Consider the following 21,229-nt stretch of genomic DNA (forward strand, 5'->3'; position numbering starts at 1 on the left):
AGCGGGTGGAGCTTCTCAGGCGGAAATGGGGGCTCCTCCGGGGCCCCGTGCCCACAGGCTGCAACCCTGTGACCTGGTCTCACCTTCGGGTTGTGTAGAAGAAGCACCTGAGGCCCGTGAAGGTCGTGGAGGTGGCTCGTGGAGTTGCAAAGCGGAGGATGTTTCCAGGGACCACAAGCACGCCCCCTCCCCCATCCCGGAAGCCAGTCACAGTAGTCGTGACACGGCCTGCAAGATGTGAGGGGGAGAAGTGTGAGTTGCACGGGGCCAGGGCAGGTGACAGCCAGCCGGGCTTTGGGGCTGGGGAGAGGCGGCGGCAGCTTGTTTGGGGGGGGATGGCGTAAATCATCAAGGACACCCCTAACGACCTGCACGTTTTCCGACAGTCGCCGCCCTGCGGGTGGGAACAGCTCCTTTTCTCCTGGGGCCTCGGACTAGCCGGGGGTGGGACCAGATGGGACAGTTCCGAGGGTGAGCACCTAGGTGGGTGACGTGGCCAGGCGATAAACACACAGCTGCTGTAGGGCCAGGGGGTGACATGTGCCATGCAGGAGCACAGAGCTGTCAGAGAGGAGAGAGTGGCAGGTGGGGACGGCGTGTGCGTCTGTGCAGGATGACCCTGGCCGTGAGGACCGAGTCACGTGGACCCTCAGAGGGAGGAGGGTTGCAGGGAGCGGGCCCACTCGGCTCAGCAGTGATCTGTGTGCGGGTCGGGTTCGAATTCAGTGCTGTCCCCGGACGGTGCCTGAGTCAGAAAGGGCTTCTCTTCTGCGCGGTCGTAACTTGTGAGTCGGTGGTTGAGGGCACCTCCAAATGGGCTTCCCAGGTAGGGGATCGCCTCGTTCTGGGGCCAACATGGGACGAGGCCCATCCCCCTGACCTCTCTTCTCCAGCTCGGCCCCAGGGAATTACCACCTGGGCACCTTAAAATACTTGTGCCCAGGTGGGCTGGGTGTGGACCCCTCCTCTAGGGAGTTCATGGACAGGAGCCACCGTTCAGGGACAGTGTGGACAGTACCCTGGAGACCGCGGGTAGACCGGGTGCTTTCAGGAGACCCCACATGAGGTCACAGTTCCAGGCATCCACCTCTGGGCTTTCTGGCCACTTTAACACCCCCTCGAACCTGGCCTTTGTCACCTCGACCTTTTTTGGAATGAGCAGTTATGCTCCGTGGTTATCTTGGGGGCAGGCCCCCAGGGGAGGGGTGCTGAGGTGCTGGCATCCCCACTTTGGCTCGTCCCCTGCCCCTCCAGCACAGGACCCCCTGCCCCCTTGGCCACGTTATCAATCAGAGGTCACAGGCTGGACCTCAGGCCAGAGGCAGCCTGCAGACGTGATCCTGTTTGACCACACGGTGTTTTTTGAAAGGGGGTTGTTTCCCTTTGTGCGAGCGTGTACAGATCAGGAGATATCCCGTAGGAAAGTCCAGATTTCCAGATTCTCCCGAGAGAAGTCCGGAGCTCTGGCCGCGTCGGGAGCACAGGCCGGCCAGGCGGCCTGTGTGTCTCTGCTGCCCGCCAGGCCCTGGTCCTGTGAGGGAAGTCCTGTCCACTGGGAAGCGACAAGAGCTGTCCTGGACTTTGGAGGAGGGAACACGTGGCAGGGGGCCCCCGAGAATGGCCCCAGATCGCTGTTGTCGGGCCAGCGGGGGGCCGGGGAGGAAATGGCGGGGTCCCAGGAAGCCCCAGGCTTGGGGAGCTGGGGAGGCGAGGTGGGGGGAGGGGTGGCAGAGACATTGGGGGTCGCTGAGCGCCCGCTGTGGGCCCTTCCTGCTCTGGTCTTCGTGACGGGAGCAGCTGGTTCCTGTTGGGAGCACGGCCGCAGGCAGGGGCCGCGGGGACTGCTGGCAGCTCCCCAGGCACCGTCGTCCCCTGGCCTCGGAGGGAGCAGCGGGTCCTGGCGGAGACGGTGGGCGGCTGGGCTTGGCGGGTGGGAGCCGGGCGGCCGGCGTCCCACGGGGCCCTGGCTGGGACAAGCAGTGTGGGAGAGAGGCCGACGACGCGTCCTAGGGTGAAGATTGAGAGAGTCGTGGACCACGCCGGGGCTCCGTTGTTTACCTGAAACAGGACAGCCAAGTGGTCAGAACCCTGTGCCCCGGGGTGGGACGGACGCGTCTTCCGGCTCTGGCGCTCTGTCTCCATGCCTTTGGGCACCTTGCTCAGGCACCACGGCCTCAGTTTCCCCATCCGGACCAGGGGATGACAGCAGCATTTAGGGCACAGGGTCACGTGAGGAGTAAATGTCCATGGTGGGCCTAGGGGCCGTATTAGGCCTCCCGGAGCCGGCGGTCCACGCTGAGCTGCTGTGATGATGTCACTGCGGTCGTGGTTCTGACAGGTGATGGTTGTGGCTGCCGTTGCTGGGGATGTACGTGCCCCCCACCCCCACCCGGTTGCTGGTGGTCGTGGCGGGTTTGCGCCCCGTGGCGTCTGTGCTGGGGGGAGGATAAGGGAAGACCACGACGAGAAAGAACTCCGACGTCCCCTTGAGCCAGAACATCTTTCTAGAACACGTAGCTGGCACATCCTCGCTGCGGCCATGGTGGACGGGGGCGGGGGGGGGGGGGGGGGGCTGGTGTCCTCCAAGCTCCGCCTTTTCTCTCCCCCAGGGTGTGTGATTGTTAGCACCTTGGAGTCCCCCGGGGGAGTGGGGCTTGTCCCCTTTGTGCCCGGGAGGGGGAGGGTGCAAGAGTCTCCGGGGGCCCACAGCTACCTTAGCAGCACATTCCTGGCTGTTCCCGAGCCGTCCACGCCTCACGTCCCCCTCTCTCTGTCTTCCAGCCTTGAAAAGATCTTTTGAGGTCGAGGAGGCCGAGACACCCAACTCCACCCCGTCCCGGAGGCTCCCGACCCCCCTGCTCCGGGCCACGGTGGCCAGCTCCACCCAGAAGTTCCAGGACCTGGGTGCGAAGAATGCCGAGCCCGCAGCCCGCCATGTAGACTCCCTCAGCCAGCGATCCCCCAAAGCCGCCCTGCGGAGGGTCGAGCTCTCGGGGCCCAAGGCCGAGCCCGTGTCCCGGCGCACGGAGATCTCCATCGACATCTCGTCCAAGCAGGTGGAGAACGCCAGCGCCACTGGGCCGTCCCGCTTCGGGCTCAAGCGAGCCGAGGCGCTGGGCCACAAGACGCTGGAGCCCGCCCCTCGGAGGACGGAGATCACCATAGTCAAGCCCCAGGAGTCAGCGCACCGGAGGATGGAGACCCCCACCTCCAAGGCCCCCGAGGTGCCCGCCGCCCCCACCTCGGACGCAGCCCCCAAGAGGGTCGAGATCCAGGTGCCCAAGCCAGCCGAGGTGCCCGCCTCCCCCGTCCCACCCCAGACCCTGGAGAATTCGGAACACGCCCCGGTGTCTCAGCTGCAGAGCAGGCTGGAGCCCAAGCCCCAGCCCCCGGCGGCCGAGGCCCCACCCAAGAGCCAGGAGGGTGAGTAGCGAAAGCCAGTCTGCGGGGCTGTTGGGGCGCGTGGGGACGGGAGCTGGCTTTGCCCTGGCATCTTGGAGGCAGAAGCTGTGAATGGGGGGGGGGGGTCGCAGGTGGGTGGAGACCCAGTTTCCGTGGAGGCCAGGAAGACACCGGGCCGGGGTCCCAAGGCTGGCGGAGGGGTACTGTCCGTTGGGGATGGCCCGGGTGCCACAGCTGGGCTCGCGTTTGGCTTTGGAAAGACCCTCCGGGTTTCGAGGGGCCCCTTTATTGGTCAGGATGCGTCGTGGTGTGGAGTTTCTGCTGTCAGAGCCCCAGCCGGCGGGGGTCTGGAAGCCTGGAAAATGAGGGGGCGACGGGCTCGTGTCGGGACGCGGGGGGCAGAGAGGCTTGGGACCCAAGCGCGGGCGTCCGCGTGCCGGTGGCTGCCGGGCCGTGGACAGGCAGGCTCCTGCTCAGATCTGCAGGCCGGAGGGAGAGGCCTCGGGTGGGGGGAGGGGTTGGTGCCCTCCTGGGTTCCGCACTGCAGGGGCTCCCTCCAGCTCTTCCTGAAGGAGGGGGGTCGTGGCCAGAAGCAAGGGGAAACGAGACCGCCCAGGCTGTGTGTGCCTGGGTTCTCAGGGCCGCTAGGGAGGGGACCGTAGGCCAGGGAGCCCTGTGATACCTGCCACAGCTCCTTTTGGGGTGCTCTTCTGGTGAGGGAGGGAGGCTGGGGGCTTGGGTACCGTCCTCGGGGGGCCCAAACCCGGAAGCTGTGCTCACGTGGGGAGCTCACCGGGGCCAGCTTGGGAACATCTGGTCCTGGGATCTTGGCCCCACGGGTCAGGGGCCGGCTGGGCTGTAAGCCCCATGAGAGCTGGGTCCCTTTCCAAGTGCAGGAACTGAACTCAGAAGCGTTCAGTGTTCTTCGGGTTAGGTAAACAGAACGTTCTGGAGTTTTGATTTACCTTTTAAATCATAATCGCTTCTAATTTGGGTAGAATGCATGTAACGTTAATCGACTGTTGCTCGAAGCGTCGTGAAGCGTGGTGGCATTGAGAACGTTCACATCGCCATGCGGCCCAGCTCCCTCATCCGTCTCCAGAACTTTCTCAGCTTCCCACACTGAAACCGTGTCCCCGCTAAATACTGACTCCCCGTGCCCCTCCCCCAGCCCCTGGCGCCCCCGTCTACTTTCTGTCTCTATGAACTTGACTCCCCCAGCTCCCTCACACAGGTGGAATCAGACAGTGTTGGTCCTCGGTCCTTTTGTGCCTGGCTGACCTCGTTGAGCCTCGTGTCCCCACGGCCCATCTACGGTGTGGCAGGTGTGGGGATTCCCTTGGCCTTTAAGTGAGGGCTGTGAATTTGCTGCAGCACTTGACCTCAGCCCGCTCGCCTAAACCTGACCCTGCAGAGCCACACCCACTCTCTCGGACCCTGTGGTGTCCCTGTGGTCCGAGACTTCTCTCTCAGTCTCTGGGTCCCTGTGGTGTTGGTGCGTCGGAACGAAGGCGCGCCCAGTGGCCTGGAGACTGGTTCCCCTGTTGGTCCAGGGCCTCTGCCTCCCGTGGGTGAGGTGTTCGCGCCCAGCTGAGCCAAGCAGGATGTGGTTGGGGGCGTGGTCGGCACCAGGCCCGTGTGGATCTTGATGGCAGCTCGTGCTGGACGTGGGAGGAGGTGGTCCCGCCCTGGGTCATCGGGCCCCACGACCCAGAGGCCATGCTGGCAGCCGGCTGGCCACCGGGGCCGGTCCGGCTGGCTCTGCTTGTGGAGCAGTCGAGGGTCCTGTGGGGCCCTTCCCAGATCCCCAGCCTCTCGATCCGAGCTTTGGAGAAAGTGGGATTTAACCAGGCAAAGGAGGGGAGCCAAGGCAGCGGCCCGGAGGTGCTCCGGAGCCTGGAACTTGGGGAACTGCACGCTTTCTCCGCGGAAAAGAGTTTAAATGTCCAAGTCCGGGGCGCCTGGGGGGGCTCGGTCGGTTGAGCGTCCGACTCTGGATTGCAGCTCAGGTCACGAAGTCATGGTTCGTGAGTTTAAACCCCGCGTGGGGCTCTGTGCCGACCGTGCGGAGCCTGCTTGGGATTCTCTCTCTCTGCCCCTTTCCTGTTCTCGCCCACTCGCGCTCTCTCTCTCTCTCTCTCTCTCTCTCTCTCTCTCAAAAATAAATAAACGTGAAAAAAAAAGAAGTCCAAGCCCGGCGTGAAAGCCATGTCGTCAGCAGCCCAGACCCTGGTCCCCTCAGAGAGCCGCGGGTGGGCCCAGCTCTGTGTGGGGAGGGTCAGAGGCCGGTGGCTGTCCCCCCGCCCCGTGCCCCACCTACCTGTGTCTCAGTGGCCGGGTGGGGAAGGGCTCTGAGACCAGTGCTCACAGGGTGAGAACCTTTAGGGCCAGACCGATGCAGTGAGACCGGGCGGCTGCACTGAGGCAGGATGCTGGGGGCTCGGATGGCTCGGTTTGGGAGGATCCTGCCCACCTAGGACAGCACGACAGAGGTCACTGCAGAGTGGCCTGGTCCTCGAGCCCGGGAGTGACGCCGGGCGAGAGGCTGGGCGAGGAGGAGGAAGGCTCACCCAGTGCGGCTGGGGAATTTGGCTCTGACCAGCGCTGCCTCGGATGTCGAGTTCTTCAGTGCCCCGGGCAAGTCTGGGTGGCAGGCAGGGCCTTCCCGGTGGAGGTGTGTTCCTGGAACCCATGGCACGGCTTCTGGGGGTCCCCTGCTCCGACAGAAACCCTCTGGGCCGTGGCTTTGGGCGCACGTCGGGGTCTCCTGGGACCAGAGCTGAGTCGCTCCCAGATTGGCCTCCCTAAAGCACAGCACTGGCGAAATCCGTGCCAGGCCCGAGCCTTCCCTGGCCCGCTCTCCACTCCATCCAGTCTCTTGTCCAGCTCAGACATCCCGCTCCCCAGCTCTTCCTGCTCTGGCCCTTCCGTGGCCTCCACAGGCCACCTCTCCTGACCTCCTGACTCCTGACCTCCTTCCTCTCCACATCACTGCTTTTTGAATTCCTATGCATCCTTCGAAGTGCAGCTCAAACGCCACCTCTGCCATGAAGCCCTCCCTCTAGCTGGAAGTGGCCTCCCTTCCTTGGACTCCCATGCCTTTCGGCATCTGTGCGTGTGTGTGTGATGTCTTATGTTTGGCTTGGAATGTTAATTATTTGTGTTGTACCCCCTTTTTTTCCTCTGCTGGACTTTTTAATGGAAAAGTTTCCCAGCGTACCTTTCCTTTAAAATTCAGAAAATGTCGAAGTTAGAATCTAAAGTTCACCTGTAATCCCAAAGGTACCCCCTCTTCGTGTTTACTCTGTGTTTTTCAGAATTCCCTCCGTGCCCCCCGCTAGATCCTACGTAGGTTATTTGAGAGTAAGGCTGTTGTCGGGTTTCTTTAACTTTTTCTTCCCCCCTGAGTGACATAGAATTAGTAGGTGCTCAAGAAAACAATGTAGGAGGAGTGAGATGGGTTTTCGTGCCCCCCCTGCAGGCAGACACAGGGACCCTGGGGACCCCGTGGGACCTTGCAGGGACCAAGCAGATCCTTTCCTGGTCAGCCAAGAACCCCCGGGTCTCACAAGCTCCACTCTGGCACACGGGGTTCCTTGTTTCAGAGGCTGCTGGCCCCCGGCCCTCCTTGTCATGCGTCGGTCATCTCTGCTTCTCTCTCGGTCTCTGGGGCAGTCCGGCCCGCCTCCCCTCCCAGGTCCCTGGCTTGCCCTGCGTCTGCCTGGGTGGCGCTGGGTGGGGCTGGGCTGCAGGACCCAGAACCGTGTCTGTGCAGTGAGCTGCCCCCCCCCCCCCGCCGCCCTCCCCTCCCCCTGGGAACCACCCACCTCTGGCTCCCACGGCTGACACCAGCCAAGTTTCCCCGAGGTGGCCTTATAAGGCGGGCACTGGCTCCTCACTCGTGGGTCTGGTTCTTCGCCGTCTCCAGATGCTGATTGGAGGCCATGGGGCTGGCCGGGCAGGGTGGGGGGTGAGGCACCCTGACCGGCGCCACCCCCCCCCCCCGGTTCCACCCCCCATGCCAAGCGGTTCTGAGCCTTTACTTTGCCCGCCCCCAGCCTCAGTTTCTTGATTTGTCAAAAGAGCGAGGACCCTCTGTCCCAAGGCAGCAGGGTTCGGACTCCGCTGTGTGTCCTCCATGGTGGTGCCAGGCATGGCTTGTGATGGTGGATGTGAAACTGGGGAGGAGGGCAGGCTCATCTGGGGTCTCGATATGCTTTCCCTCTGACTGAAAACATCTAGAAACGTCTTCGGCTCGGGTGGTGGGGGGAGGGAGCACCGAGGAAGGTCGACACCAAGGTCCCCGAGCCTCTAGCGGTGGGCGTGGCTTTCTGACACCCCAGCTGCACCTGCCTATCTTTCAGGTGCACCTGGCTGCCTGCTGCATCGGGGGCCAGGACCGAACGGAGCGGACCCCAGTTCTGCAGGGGACAGTGGGGGCTAGAGGCGCGGGGTTGCTGGGACCCCCAGCAGGGACACAGGGACGTTGGAGGCAGGGCAGAGGAGGCTTCAGGAGAAGAGAGGTGTGGACTGGGTGTGAAGGGCGAGGAGGGGTCCGCTGGTGAAGGGGCAGGAATGTGCCAGGCCCGGAGCGGGGAGGTGGGGGAGAGGGTGACCGCCGTGTGATCAGGGAGGAGAGGCCCAGGTTCTGCAAAGTCTGCCTAGACTCCCTCACCATATTTACAGGACACCCCACCAACTAGGGTGTCCGCTCTGGGCCTGACGCTGGGCCGGGAACTCCCCGGTGAAGTTTCACCCCGGCACTCGGTATACAGTAGGAGCTTGATAAACGTCGAGGGACTCACTTGGGCGCAGGGGGCTCGCCTCTCGCCATGCCTTGGGCCCTTCTGCGTGGGGCTCAGTGTCTCTGTTGTGGCAAGACAAAGGCCATGCCGCTGGTAGGGGTGTGTGCACCGAGCTGTCTTGCCTGGCCGACTCCTCCGCCCCGAGCTCCTCCCCTGCCCCTGCCCTGGCCCCAGAGAGTGTCCGGGCACCCGCTTACTTTTCGGGATGGAGTCTCTTTCTCCTTCCCCCTTTTGAGGACAAGCACTCTCAAAGCCCGTTCCCGTTAGGTCTGAGGCAGGACGTCCCCAGGCACGCGGGTGCAGGGTGACAGCGGCTGGGGCCAGGTGTGTGCCCTCCGAGGGGAGGCGGAGTAGAGGGCTGCGGGGACCGAACCCGGCCCCCCTCGCCGGCCCACCCAGCTGTCTGCCAAGCCCAGCCCAGGGCCGAGAAGGATCCAGGGCCCACGCAGGGTATGCAGCCCCAGCAGCTGCGGAATGCCTTAAATAGAGCCGAGCGCAGCTGCGGGGCGGGCTGGGCAGGGAGGCAGGCGCTGGGGGCGGGGCCCAGCTCTTCCCCATTTGGGGGCCGTGGCCCTGACCACCCGGCGGGGCCCCCGGGACGGAAGCCGGGCTCCAGACACATGGTGCCAGGTGAGGCCTCCCGGGTGCTCGTTCCGGGAAGCTGCCAGGAGAGGAACTTTTTGCGTCCTCAGCCTCCCGGGCCCAGGACAGCTGCCGCGAGCCGGGGTCCGCACAATGGGGCCGCTGTCTGGGGGACGTGCCCGTGCCAGACAGCCACGCTCTGTGCGGCAGGGACAGAGGACACATTGAGCGCTGGAGGGGCACCCTCAGACTCCCACCTGGTGCCCTGGAGCGTGGGCAGCCCCGGCCAGAAGCCGGGTTCTGTCGGTTGGCCTCGAGGAGGCCGCTCGGTTCCCGCCGGCCTCGCGCGGACCCCCACGGGGCGGCCGGGTGCGCGGGAGGAGCGTCACGCGGCCTCTTCTCTGGGCGGGATGTGACTTCCTCTCCCTGGGTCTCCTCTGATTTTCCCTGACCCCGGGACTTTCCGTGGGCATCACTGGTGCCCCCCCCAACCTCCCCACCCCGGAACCCCAGGGGCAGCTGGAGCTCTGGCTTGTAGCTGGTGAGCAAGCAGCTGGTGCCCAGGAAGGAGCTTCCAGCTCGCTGAGCGGTGGACGGGGAGAAAAGCGGACGCGATTTCGTTAAGGGGCGGGCACGGCGCTCCCACGCTGGGCCTCCCCTGCCCATTCCCTCCGCTGCCGTCCCCCCTCCTTCCAAAGTGACCCCCAGAGGTTCCGACTTGGAAGCGTAGAAGGCTGAGCGCTGAGACTCCCCTGCGGGGGGCCTTGGCCACTGGTGTGGGGGGAAGATGGCCAAGCACGGGCCCAGCCCCCGGAAGGCTTTTGTGAAACAAGCACACGAACGCAGACCAAAGGCGGGCCCCGCTTCCCTTTCCTCTCCGTGTCCCCGAGAGCGGCGCACGGCCGGGGCTCGAAGACGGGAAATAGCGATCACAGGAGATCTGAGAAGGAAGTTGGTCTTTCTGGACGCCCCCTCCCCACCCTCGTCCCCAGGACCACCCGTGTTCTTGGCGGGGCGCATCGAGCGTCTTTCCGGGATTCGCCCCTTTAGATGGTCACTCGGCTTGGCGCACGTGTGGAGAGAAGTCTGTGTGTGAATATCATAGACCCTTTCTGAAAACACAAGTGAAATCAGACTCCTGCAACTAGCTCTTCATCGCTCCGCTTTCCCGATGCTGTGTCTCTGTGTCCAACAAGTCCCTCCGACCCGCTGTCGGTCCCCGCCCCGCTTTTCACTGTGAGACACGAGGCTCCCATGAACACACTCACGTTTCTGTTTGTGCCCAGCGGACTGTCCGACTTCAGGAGTGGGATTTCGGCACCACGGGATGTGTGCATGTTAAGTGTTGATCTGTGGGGCACCTGGGTGGGTGGCCCAGTTGGTTAAGATGTCGGCTCAGGTCATGATCTCACGGCTCGTGAGTTCGAGCCCCCGCGTCGGACTCTCTGTTTTCCGTGCAGAGCCTGCTTTGGATCTTCTGTTGCCTTCTCCCTCTTGTCCCTACCTCGCTCTCGCTCACACTCTCAGAAATAAATAAAACGTAACAAAAAATTTGAAAAAAATTAAAAGGTTGATCCGTGGGGCGCCTGGGTGGCTCAGTCGGTGGATCGTCCGACTTCGGCTCAGGTCAGGATCTCGGGGTTCGTGTGTTCGAGCCCCGCGTCGGGCTTTCTGCTAAGCCTGCTTCAGATCATCTGTCCCCTTCTCTCTCTGCCCCTCCCCGCTCCCTCTCTCTCTCTCTCTCTCCCAAAAATAAATATTTACTAAAAAGCAAAATTAAATAAAACGTTGATCTGTGTGGCCAAACTGGCCTCTGAGCAGTCACACTGGTTTTTAGTGCCAGTAGCAGAGAGGTTCTGTGCCCGCGCCCCCGGCTGACCGCAGTTTTATTTTGTACGTCTTTCTTCGTGCGAAGGGCAGCGTCTTCTCCCACGTTTACAGACCAAGGGCCCTGGGTTCTCCCTGAGCGGCTCATTCCTGCCCTTGGTTCCTTCTTGGCCCCACTCGGGTTGTTCATCCTTCTCTCATTGACATTTTCCTTTTTTAAAAAAAAATTTTTTTTTCCTTAACGTTTATTTATTATTGAGAGACAGAGAGAGACAGAGCATGAGCCTGGGAGGGGCAGAGAGAGGAGGAGACACGGAATCCAAAGCAGGCTCCAGGCTTCGAGCCGTCAGCACAGAGCCCGACGCGGGGCTCGAACTCACGGACCGCAAGATCGTGACCTGAGCTGAAGTCGGACGCTTAACCGACTGCGCCACTCAGGCGCCCCTAGGTTGACATTTTCTTAAGAGACCCTCGTGCACCTTTACTATAGCTGCTCTGAGGGCTTTTTCCCGGTTGTTGACTTTCGATTCTATTTATAGCATGTTCTTCCATCCTCCAAACAGAGGTTTTTAACCCGTAGGTTTGTCAAGTGCATTCTTCTTCTTCTTGTTATTATTTTTTTCTCTGTTGGGATCTATGCCCTGCTTAGAGGCGTTGTGCATTCCAGAATTCTAGAAAACAGTCCGTCCAGGTTTTCTTTTCGCACTTTTATGGTTTTGTCTTTACGGACGTCATTCATCTGTTGGAATTTATTAGGGGGTAAACAGGGAGCCAGGGACATGCGGTTTTGCACGGATGTATCCACGTGAGCTCGGTCCCCAGGCCGCATGGGGTGGGGGGTGTGCGCGCTATTTTTATCAGCTTTAGTGTCCGTGTCTCTCTGGCTCAGCAATAATAATTTGGATGTGTTTCTCTCTTCCTCTGTGTCCTGGAACATTTAAGAACGTTTTGAACAGCAGCACAGTCATCTCTGTGTTATAACTTAGAGAGGACTGACCGGTGAAACCATCCGAGCCCGATATTTTCGTGGGAGCCCTTGTACTTTAAAAACCTTAAGGAGCCTTTTTCCGTGGGCTCGTTTGAATTCTTGGCTTTTCTCTTATTTTATACCTTCCCCCCCCCACCCCCCCCACCCCCCCCCCCCCACTAAACTATCATCCTTTGAGGTATTTAAAATCTCTTGGACGGTTCAAAGGTAGTACTGGGATCATCACCCTGTGCACCTCGGCCCCTCCCCGGGCCGGACGCTGTTCACAGAAGGCAAGGGGCAGAGACCGCTGGATGTGGCCGCTGTCCCGGGGATCCTCCCTCTGAAATGGGAGCCGTGCAGCATGGCAAGGTTTCCAGGAGGGACCAGTCCAGAGGACCACAGCAACCTCCCCCGCCGGGGGAAGAGAGCCCCCTACCCTGCTGGCAGAGCTCTCAGGGGTGGTGATGGGGGCCCCGGGTCTCAGAGGGGGGCAGAGTAGTCCAGGCAGGTGAAGGGCCTGGGTTTCAGGAATCGTGAGTTTGGTGTTGCCCAGAGAGAGCCTTTCAAACTTTCTTGGGCTGCAGCTCCTGGGAAGAAATACATTTTACACCACCGACCGGGACACGCGGATGTGTGGCTAGATGAATGTGGGGGGGGGGGGGTATAAAAATGCAGCGTTTCGCGGGAGTGATTCGTACCTTTACTGTGCCTGCCGCACTCTCGGGATTTTCTGTTCTTTTCTCTTTTTGGGTGGGGAGAGCTTTTCTTATTTCTTTTAAAGCAGCTTTCTTGAGATATGGTTTACATGCCACGCAGGGCACTCATCCAAAGGGTACCTCTCTGTGGTTTTATCCGCAAAGTTGTACGGACATGGCCACGGCCCATTTTAGATTATTTCCATCACCTCAGACGGAATCCCTGTCCCCTTTAGCCATCTCCCCGACCCCCTTTTCTCCAGCCCTAAGCGGCAACTGGCCTTTCTGTCTAAATCTGCCTGTTCTGAACTTTGCCTAGAAATAGGACCATATGGTAGGTGGTTTTCTATGACTGACTTCCTCTACTCTGTCTAATGTCTTCAAGGTAGCACAGATCAGAGTTTCATCTCTTTCCTTTTTTTTTTTTTAATTTATTTTTTTATTTTTGAAGGAGAGAGAGTGTGAGTGGTGGGGAGAGGGGGCAGAGAGAGGGGGAGACACAGAGTCCGAAGCAGGCTCCAGGCTCTGAGCCATCAGTACAGAGCCCAATGCGGGGCTCGAACTCACGGACCATGAGATCGTGACCTGAGCCGAAGTCAGATACTCAACTGACTGAGCCACCCAGGCGCCCCTAACTTCGTCCCTTTCTACGGCTGAGTACGGTTACACCGTGTGACCAGGGCACATCTGTGTACCCACTCATCAGCTGATGGCCATTTGGGCTGTTTCTGCCTTTTGCCTGTTACAAATGCACTTGTATGTTCCTTGTCATTCGGGGGGCTTTCTTAGGTATGCCCCCAGGCTTTACTCCCTGCCCCAAAATACCTTCTCCTCCGTCTTGAATCCTTCTGTGCCTATCCCCTGCTCCCCGTGAGACCACCCGCTGCCTGGGTGTGTTCAGCTATTGGCTGTGAAGGTTAAGGAAGGGCACATGTTGCACTGGTGACATCACATACGTCGAAGCCCCCAACTCAGGTGGGGCTTCCCACACGACACTCAGAGGCATTTTGGTTGGCTTCCTGGGCCAGACTGATTCCTGGAGAGGGTGGCCTGCCCAGGGGTCTACATGGGAGGGGGGCGGGGGGGTCTGCTGCAGGCCAGAGCTCGGTGGGGCCTGTGCTGGCCCCTCTCCTGACCGAGGGCTGCCCACTCCCTCCCTCCCTGGCTTCCTTTGCCCGCTGGCCTTGGCCCTGCTTGCTCGGCCATCCAAGGCCCCACGGACGCAGCTGAGTCCTTCTTTCCTCAGTGCCCCAGCGGGGTCTCCAGAGGCTCTGCCAGAAGCGCCTCCTCCCGGGGGCATCTTGAGCGCGCACGACAGGACATTGGCCTCCAGGCCCCCCTGGCTCAGCCGGGCTCCAGTGGGAGCACAGTCCCACCATCACCCGAGACCTGTGGGGCCTGCTGCCCCAGCTGGACCGCGTGTCTGGGTGGGGCCTGTGTGGTCCGAGCCGACGCCCCCTCTGGAGGGGCCATCACCCTGGAGACCACCGCTAGGAGGCAGGACAGCCCCTCCCTGCCTCTGAGCTTCCCAGCCCGGAAGCTGCTGTGCTCACTCACTGTCTCCAGAAACATTTCCTCTGTCCGTCCCTGCTTCTTGCCCTACTTCTCAGCGGGCAGAAACAGGCGACCCTGGGGGGGGGGGGGGGGTCCGCGAGGAGGGTGCTGTTTGAACAGAGGGGCTTGGGCTGCAGTGGTTTTTCTCTGTTCCTCCCCTAAGGTGGGTCACACCTGGCAGACGTAGCCTCCTGGTCCTGCAGAATTTGGGGGGTCGGCTCCCTCTTGTGCGCGGGGATGGCGAGCCGGTGGGGAGGATATATCACGGAGCGGGAACTGAGCCTAGAAGGGACGCGACACCCACAGTCCCCGGAGTCACCGGTCACCCCAGAGCCTGCCTGAGTCAGGGTGTGATCCCTGCCCGCGCCCCCGGGGGCAGCGTCTGCTTCTCTACAGGGCCCAGTAGCCCAGCCTGAGGGGGAAGGCGGTGGGGGGGGGAGGGCTCTGTTTTCATCCTCAGGGGTCATCCCCATCCTCCCTTCATTCTGGTCGAAGGGAAGGCCTCCCTTAGGTCCGTGGCTCCCTGCCTGCTGGCCTGCTGACTAATGCCTGTCTGCTGCCCGATAGGAAGGGCGCACGGTGAGGCAGCAGCCCCTGTCACACAGAGCTCAGGTTACCGAGGGTTTGAGGCACCTCCTGAAATAAGGCCCCAAAGCCACAGACCCTCCGGCGCAGCCTGGATTCCAGGCCCTCGGCCCCTGCGCCCTCACCAGGTGAGTCTAGGCTGGCTGTGGCAGGGCCAGTGCGGTGGGTTTGTGGTGTGGGGCTTGGCGGGGAGAGGGGGAGAGGGCGGGCCCTGCTCTGTCCCCTGGGCCCTCCCCCTTCTTCCTGTGGCAGCCCCCGGGGGAGCCTCGGCCACTTCCTTTTGCTTCTACGGAGGAGTAACAGCTGCTCCGTCTGCTGCGCGCACAGAGGCCGACCTCACACCCAACCTCCCGTGTTGCCCGTGGTTTAGCAGCAATGGACATTCTGTCCTGGGGCGATGGCCCAGCTCCGAGAGTTAGAAGCCGAGCTCCCCGAGATTTAATTTAGCAGCAAGCCTCCCTCTGCCCAAATCCCTGCTTATTGTGCGCGCGTGTTCTTGGCAGGGGATTGGTGCTCTGCTCTCCGTGGGCGGTGTGGGCCCCCAGCCACCCTGGCCCTGGCGCCTGCCCTCCCCACCCCTTCCACCCCACGTTAGACAGCAGCCCCCCCCACCCCCCATGCCTGCAAGCCCGGGAGACGCTCGGCTCCGGCGGTGGCCGATTCTGTTTGGACCCAGCAGGTCTGGGAATGTTCAGCCTCGGTGCCCAGAGGAGTCTTTGGGGGCTGGTGGGGGGGCGGCACTCAGAGTCTTCCGGTCACGTGGTCGCACGCACTGTCCTGGAAGGATCCTCCCTGTCTCAACTCCCTCCCCACCCCCAGGCACTCCATCTGGCACAAGCCCCTCCTTTCTGGATGGGACGGGATGGGACTCTGAACTGGAAGAGTCTTCTGGCCCTGGAGGTCCGGATCCCTGTCTCAGCACTTAGCCACATCCTTATCTCCGCTGGGCGGGGGTGGCCAATCCATTGACAGTCACCTAACCATCCCAGCGGGGTAAGGCTAGTTTCCGGCTATAGTAATTCTCCTTATCCCATTTCCTAGATTAGAACCTCAAGTCAGAGAGACCCTAGCCCCTGGCCTAAGGGCCCCCCCCGCCCCCCGCAGCTAAGTGTGGATTCGGCTCCTGGGGGAGCCCGGCTGCCGAACTGGCGGGGGAGGCGGGCAGCAGTGGTGGGGGTGGCGCGGGAAGCTGGGTCCCTGCCCGGAAGCTTTGGCTGGGGTGCAGAGGAACCCAGACCGGCACCCTCCGTTTGCTGCTTTCTTTTGCAAGGCGCCACGAGATGATGAAAGAAAACCCCGTTTAGAGAGCAGAGGCTCTGGGATTCCTTTCCTCCAGACCCTCAGCTGCCCTGGGTTTTGAAATAAGATACTCGTCAGGGGCTTGAGTGGGAACAGATTGGAAGTCCCACTTTCTCTCTCTCTTGGATCACAGCTGCAGGGAGCCCCGTGTGGCTGCTCGCCACCACCCGGCCGGCCCGGCCCGGCCCTGGCCCACTGCCCACGGCTCCCCCCTCTTTCTGCCCCCCTCCTTCCCCTCCTCACAAGACCAGCCCCAGTGCTGCCAGAATTGTCTGGGGGAAGTTTGGGCTGGGGGCGGGAGGGGGGGGGGCGTGCCTTTGCGGTTGGGGAGGGGCTGAAATAAGACCCCTGCTGGCCTGGGGGGCACCTGGAGGGCTCAGTGGGTTGAGCATCCCACTTCGGCTCAGGTCGTGATCTCACAGCTCGTGAGTTCGAGCCCCGCGTCGGGCTCTGTGCTGACAGCTCAGAGCCTGGAGCCTGTTTCAGATTCTGTGTCTCCCTCTCTCTGCCCCTTCCCTGATCACACGCGGTCTCTCTCTCAAAAATAAAATAAAGATTTAAAAAAAAATTAGGAAAAAAAAAAAAGAGAAGACCCCTGCCAGCCTGGGACCAGCAGGAGACGGAGGCCTGCAGGCCAGCCCCCTGCCTGCCAGGTCTGCTCCCAGGCCTTGGAGCGGCTGTCCCTGCAGGTCCCTGAGCACTCCGTCCCGTGCGGTGGTGGCTTCCAGAGGCTCACCCGGGTTGTCGAGTGTTCTGGAGCTCAGAGTAGTTCTCCACCCTCCTGCTGGGCTGGGCTGGGCTGGGCAAGGAGGGAGCTTTCTTGACCCCGACCCTGCCAGGGTGAAGGGCGGGAGTGGGTGGCGGGGACTGGCTGCTTCTACGATGATTCCAGAGGCCCTGCTGAGCCCCAGGGCGCTTCCTGAGCCACGGGCCCTGAGCTCAGCTCTTGACGAGGGTGGCCTTCGGCAGCACGGGGTCCTGTCCCTGTTCCCTGGACACTGTCCCTCGGGACATCAGAGAGAATGTTGGGTGGAGAAGCCAGCAGGTTTTCACTCCTCTCAGCACCCCACCTCGGGACTGGGCAGGGCAGCCAGGACTGGAGCATGGCCCCATGGCTCTCTGGGAGGCCAGCCGGTCAGCACGGCCCTGGGGATGGCGGTGGGGAGCGTCCGTCCTCGGGTCCCCTCATTTCTGGTCTCTGGGCCTTGGGAGTAGGCCCCAGAGTTCTGCCTGGGGATGCGAGGTGGGGTGAGCCGGGAGCCCTGGGAAACCGGCTGTCCTCACCCCCCAGAGCCCTTCCCTCAGAGCAGGCTCCTGGCCGCACGTGCCGATGGGGACGCTGATCCGTTTGAGGGGTCCCTGAAGCAGAAGACGTGCCCGTTTGCTGCCTTACCTCCTGGCAGGGCCCGAGTTCCACCTTCCAGGCTCTGGATGGTTCCGAATCTGAAAGTGTGGCTTCCTGGGCCCAAACCCACCCTTGGGAAGCAGGGCCTCTGGGGAGAGCCACCTCTGCAAAGGGGAGTTTAAGAACACCGCAGCAAACCGCCTCCCGGAACCTTCCGGTTCTCTCCCCTTTCCTCTGGGGTCTCGGTCGGGACACCAGTGTCGGCCCCAGATGACAGCTGTGGGCTCTGAGATCACACCTGCCTCTGGGCCAGGCTGTGGATAAGTGCGAGGAGCTCTAGTCCTTCTGAGCACATTGTCCACCCGGGGCTCGGGAGCCCACCGCGGGGACCCTGAGAGGGGCAGGCTTGATGCTGGCTGTGACCACGCGACTGTGGGCAGCGTCTCTGGCCCAGGAGACTAGAGATGCAACCCCCCACCCCGGGCCAGTTCCTAATCGGAGGGTGCGGGGGCCAGGCTGGCCTGGGTCACTGCCCAGTGCCCCAGCGCCCCGAGAGCGCGGCTCTGCGGTGAGTAATCCTTCCCAAGGCCCCTCCTCCGCCACATGTTCCTGCTACAGGGGAACTTTTCCAGGGAGCCAGCTGACACAGTTGGCCTGGATCGTTTGTTTTTGAACAAGACTGAAAGGAGAGAGTGAGTAAGAAAGTGTGTGGGGGGGGGGGGTGGGGGGCGGGGTAACCGAGTAGGGGAAGGTCAGAGGGAGAGGAGGAAAGATCTGGAAAGTCCCGATGAGTGCTTTGGAAGCAGGTGCCAGCCAGGAGATACCCTGGAGGGTGGCGCCGGCCCTTGACGGAGCAGCGGGGAGCGTTCTGCAAGGCGACAGCTGGCTGGAACCGGGACCTGGGCGCTCGCCCCTGGCCAGAGCTCTGCTGCTCTGAGAGCTGAGTTGTTTCCATTTTAGGGACCCAGTGGGGAGGCTGTCATTCTCCTCCCAGCCTTTATTGAGATGCCATCAATCACAACGACCGCTCCGAGGGCTAGAGCCCCGAGTTTCACGTGCTCCGTGGGACGGATCCGCACGGCAACCTCAGCGAACACTTACTGTTACTGTTGTCGAGAAGGTAGTGGGGCACAGAGAGGTTGAAAAACGCCCCAGGTCACACAGCTGGATGTGGCAGACCCTGGCTTTGAAGTTGAACACGGAGGCTCTTAGACCCCAGAGCCCTGGCGGGTTTGTAACTCGTGCGTGGCTTCTGTGCCACTCAGGCTGCTCAGAGAGGCCCCTTCCCTGTCAGGGCAGCCCCAGGGCGGTGTCGCCGTGGCCGAACTGGGGCCCGGAGGGGCAGGGGCTGCGGCCAGAGGCTCACTCCCCGGTGGTCGGCAGCCAGCCACCCTGGGGACAAGGCCACGTCTTCCCTCCTGGGCCCCTGGAGCCCACGGGTCCAGGTCGGGGCTCTGAGCCACAGGCAGGAGAGGGCCCCACAGCGGCAGACCCTGGGAGTCCGGACTGCGAAGCCTGGAGGCTTCCGGAGGCCACTGGCCCGGCTTCCTGTGCAGCTGGGTTCCCCCGCACACTCGGTCCCGGGTCCGACCTCCCACATCTGGGACCGTCTTCCCAGGCTGGGTCACGTGGCGCGGGTCGGCACTGCTCCGGGCAGGGCGGCCGGCAGGGAGGGGGCCGCACGCCGGGAATGGACTGAGCGCTCGCTTTGGCCGAGGGCCCCCTCCGCGCAGGGGCGGGCCAGACTTCCGACTGGGGTCCCTCAGCCCTCACCCGACGCCGCGCAGGCCCTTTCGGTTGCCCACCTGTCCCTCTGTCCCCCACCTGCCCAGACCCACCTGGGGGACACGTCCACGTGCCCTCTGTGGTCCATGTGGGGAGCAAAGCTGTCTGTGGCTCGGAGCCAGAAGTTGCAGGGTTAACCAGCCCTGCTGGACACTGGCCATATGATCCTGGAGACATCCAGGCCCGCCCCTGCCTCCCGGCCTGGCACGGTGGGTGTGTTTCACTTGCAGGGCTGGCCCCAGTCCCGCGGTCCTGGCTGCTGGAAGACCTGTGTTTGAGGATCCGAGGTCGGGAGGGAAGACTTCTGCTCTAGACTGGTGGGGTCTGCCTCGGGTCGGGGGTCCCCACTCTCTGCCTGCCTGCCTGCCCCTGCCCCTGCCCCTGACCTGGGGCAGGAGACCCGTCGGAGCCACTTACGGCCCAGGGGGCAGTCCGTGCCAGAGCAGGGGGAGACCAGGGGTGCGGGGTGGACAGGGGGCCGGGACGGTACTCAGGCCCTGCCCTGCTTGCTGCTGGAGCTCTGCTCATCGGGCTGAGCGTCCCGAGCAGCCTGGGTTTGTCGGACCAGTGCCCCGTCCCCAGGCCATTTTGGTTTGATCTGTTCATTGTCACTGCTGGCATCGCGGATGTCAGATGTGCGGGCCGCTGGGCTCAGAGCTCTGCAGGCCTCTCCTGTAACCTTCGTAGCAATCGAGGAGGCCTGGGAGAAGTGGGTGCTCAGTCCCGGGTGGCCTCGTTCTGTCGCCGAGGAAGGGGGACAGTGACGTTTTTGGAGGCAGGAGCCGACCCGCGTAAGAGACTACCCTCCTGGTCCCACGTGCCCCCAGCTCCGCTCCCTGCCTCCATGGGCCCGCAGCCCCCGTGGGCACGTCACCCCCTTTTCCTCCCTGGATGGTGGCTGGTCGGTAGGGGGCAGTGGAGGCCTCGAGTCCCCGGAGAGGCCTGGACACAGCAGAGTTGTCACACATCTGTCCCTGGGAAGCCTGTCCTGTCACACCCGCAGCGGCTTCCCTCCCTGCTAACAATTGCCCTGGGGGTTGTCATGCTGGGCGGGGGCGGGGTGGGGGGGGGGGTCCCCACCAGGCTGGGGATGAGGCAGAGCTGTGTTGATTTAAGCGCCAGTTGAAGTCACGTGATCCCTGCAGCCCAGCGGGAAGTGACCTCATGGCAGGGCCTGTGGAGCCCCCACCACACGTCCCACCGGGGGGGGGGGGGGGTCCCGGACCCAGCCCTGCGTGTGGAGGCGAGGGGACCCGGCCCCTCGGAGCCGTCTGGGGAAGACCCAGCCCAGGGCCTGGCTGACATGACAGCTCTTTGGAACATTCCGTGTGCCGGGCTGGTGGAGCCAGGGTGCCAATGGAGGGGGGCTGCTGAGTAGCTAAGAGGCATCTGCCTTCCTGATTGAAAACAACCCGTATTTCTCGCTATTTAAAAATTATGCCAACTCATGGCAAAGGCAATTTTTAAATTGGAACACTCTAGAGAAAACCGGCACTAATGATCGCGTCAGAAGGAAATAATAAAGCACGGCTGGCATTTTCTCTCGGCTGTTTCCCTCCCCGTACGCTTCCTACAAATGCCTTTTGAAAAATAGTCGAAACGGGGTCTGACGCCTCTTTCTGCCACATTACGGGAGTGCCTCCCCCCCCGGGGGGGGTTTCCTCCCTCCGCCTGCGTCTGGCGCTTCTACAGGTTTGCGCCCGCTTGCTCCAGCAGGGCACAGCCGGTCCAAAACCACCTTTGGGGCCGCTGGGACTCACGAACAGGCCGGGGAGGCTTTCGGCAGAGGCTTGGCCCCTGGCGGGGGGCAGCGGGCGAGGAGCGAACCCCCTTGGATGCCGTCTCCCGTCATCCCGCGGGGTTGTCTGTGAGTGGCTCAAGCAAGAGTGTGGCCACAGAGCCGGGCCGAGTGACCTTCCTGGAGGCACGGCCTTGGCCAAGGTACTTTGTTCCCTTCTGTAAAATGGGCTCATAGAAAGAGTCAGGAGAGCTCAGTGAGACACGGGTGAGTTCATCCAGCGGAGCAGAGGCCTCAGAGCGGATCACCTCACTGTCCCCGTCAGGGTCACGGGCACTTTGGGGGTGTTCTGTTCCCATCGCCCTCCTCTGTCATCAGGCTGTCATTCGTTCACCTTTTGAGGGGCCAGGCCAGGAGCCGAGGACTGGGGTTTCCGGGTGGGACACGAGGACACCAGGGACTGGCCCCGGCTGCCCCACCGCCCCGTCCTCAGCGGTCCCTGCCAGGCTAGCAGGGGAGGGGGAGGGGCGGCTCCTACCCCCCTGTCGCTGTGTGCCCTGGGGCGAGTTGCTTAGCCCCTCTGTGCCTCGCTTCCTGATCCCTGGAAGGAGGGGAGGAGAGCCACAGGAAGGCGCCAGGAAG

The 21,229-nt window shown here is 62.4% G+C and overlaps 1 protein-coding gene across 5 annotated transcripts in view; it reads left to right on the plus strand.

The window, feature by feature from the left end:
* The window catches only part of SEPTIN9 (septin 9), a 148,185-nt gene that overhangs the window by 78,720 nt on the left and 48,236 nt on the right, over nt 1-21,229 (plus strand). For 4 of the 5 annotated variants that reach the window (XM_027052328.2, XM_027052326.2, XM_027052329.2 and 1 more), the window contains one exon: nt 2,782-3,423. In XM_027052328.2, the coding sequence (XP_026908129.1) occupies nt 2,782-3,423 (642 nt within the window). Of the gene's footprint in view, nt 1-143; nt 253-2,781; nt 3,424-21,229 lie in introns of those variants that run through there. The other variant, XM_053211738.1, reaches the window with a different exon arrangement.

The sequence above is a fragment of the Acinonyx jubatus genome, chromosome E1 (genome assembly GCF_027475565.1).
Source record: "Acinonyx jubatus isolate Ajub_Pintada_27869175 chromosome E1, VMU_Ajub_asm_v1.0, whole genome shotgun sequence".
Lineage (NCBI taxonomy): Eukaryota > Metazoa > Chordata > Mammalia > Carnivora > Felidae > Acinonyx > Acinonyx jubatus.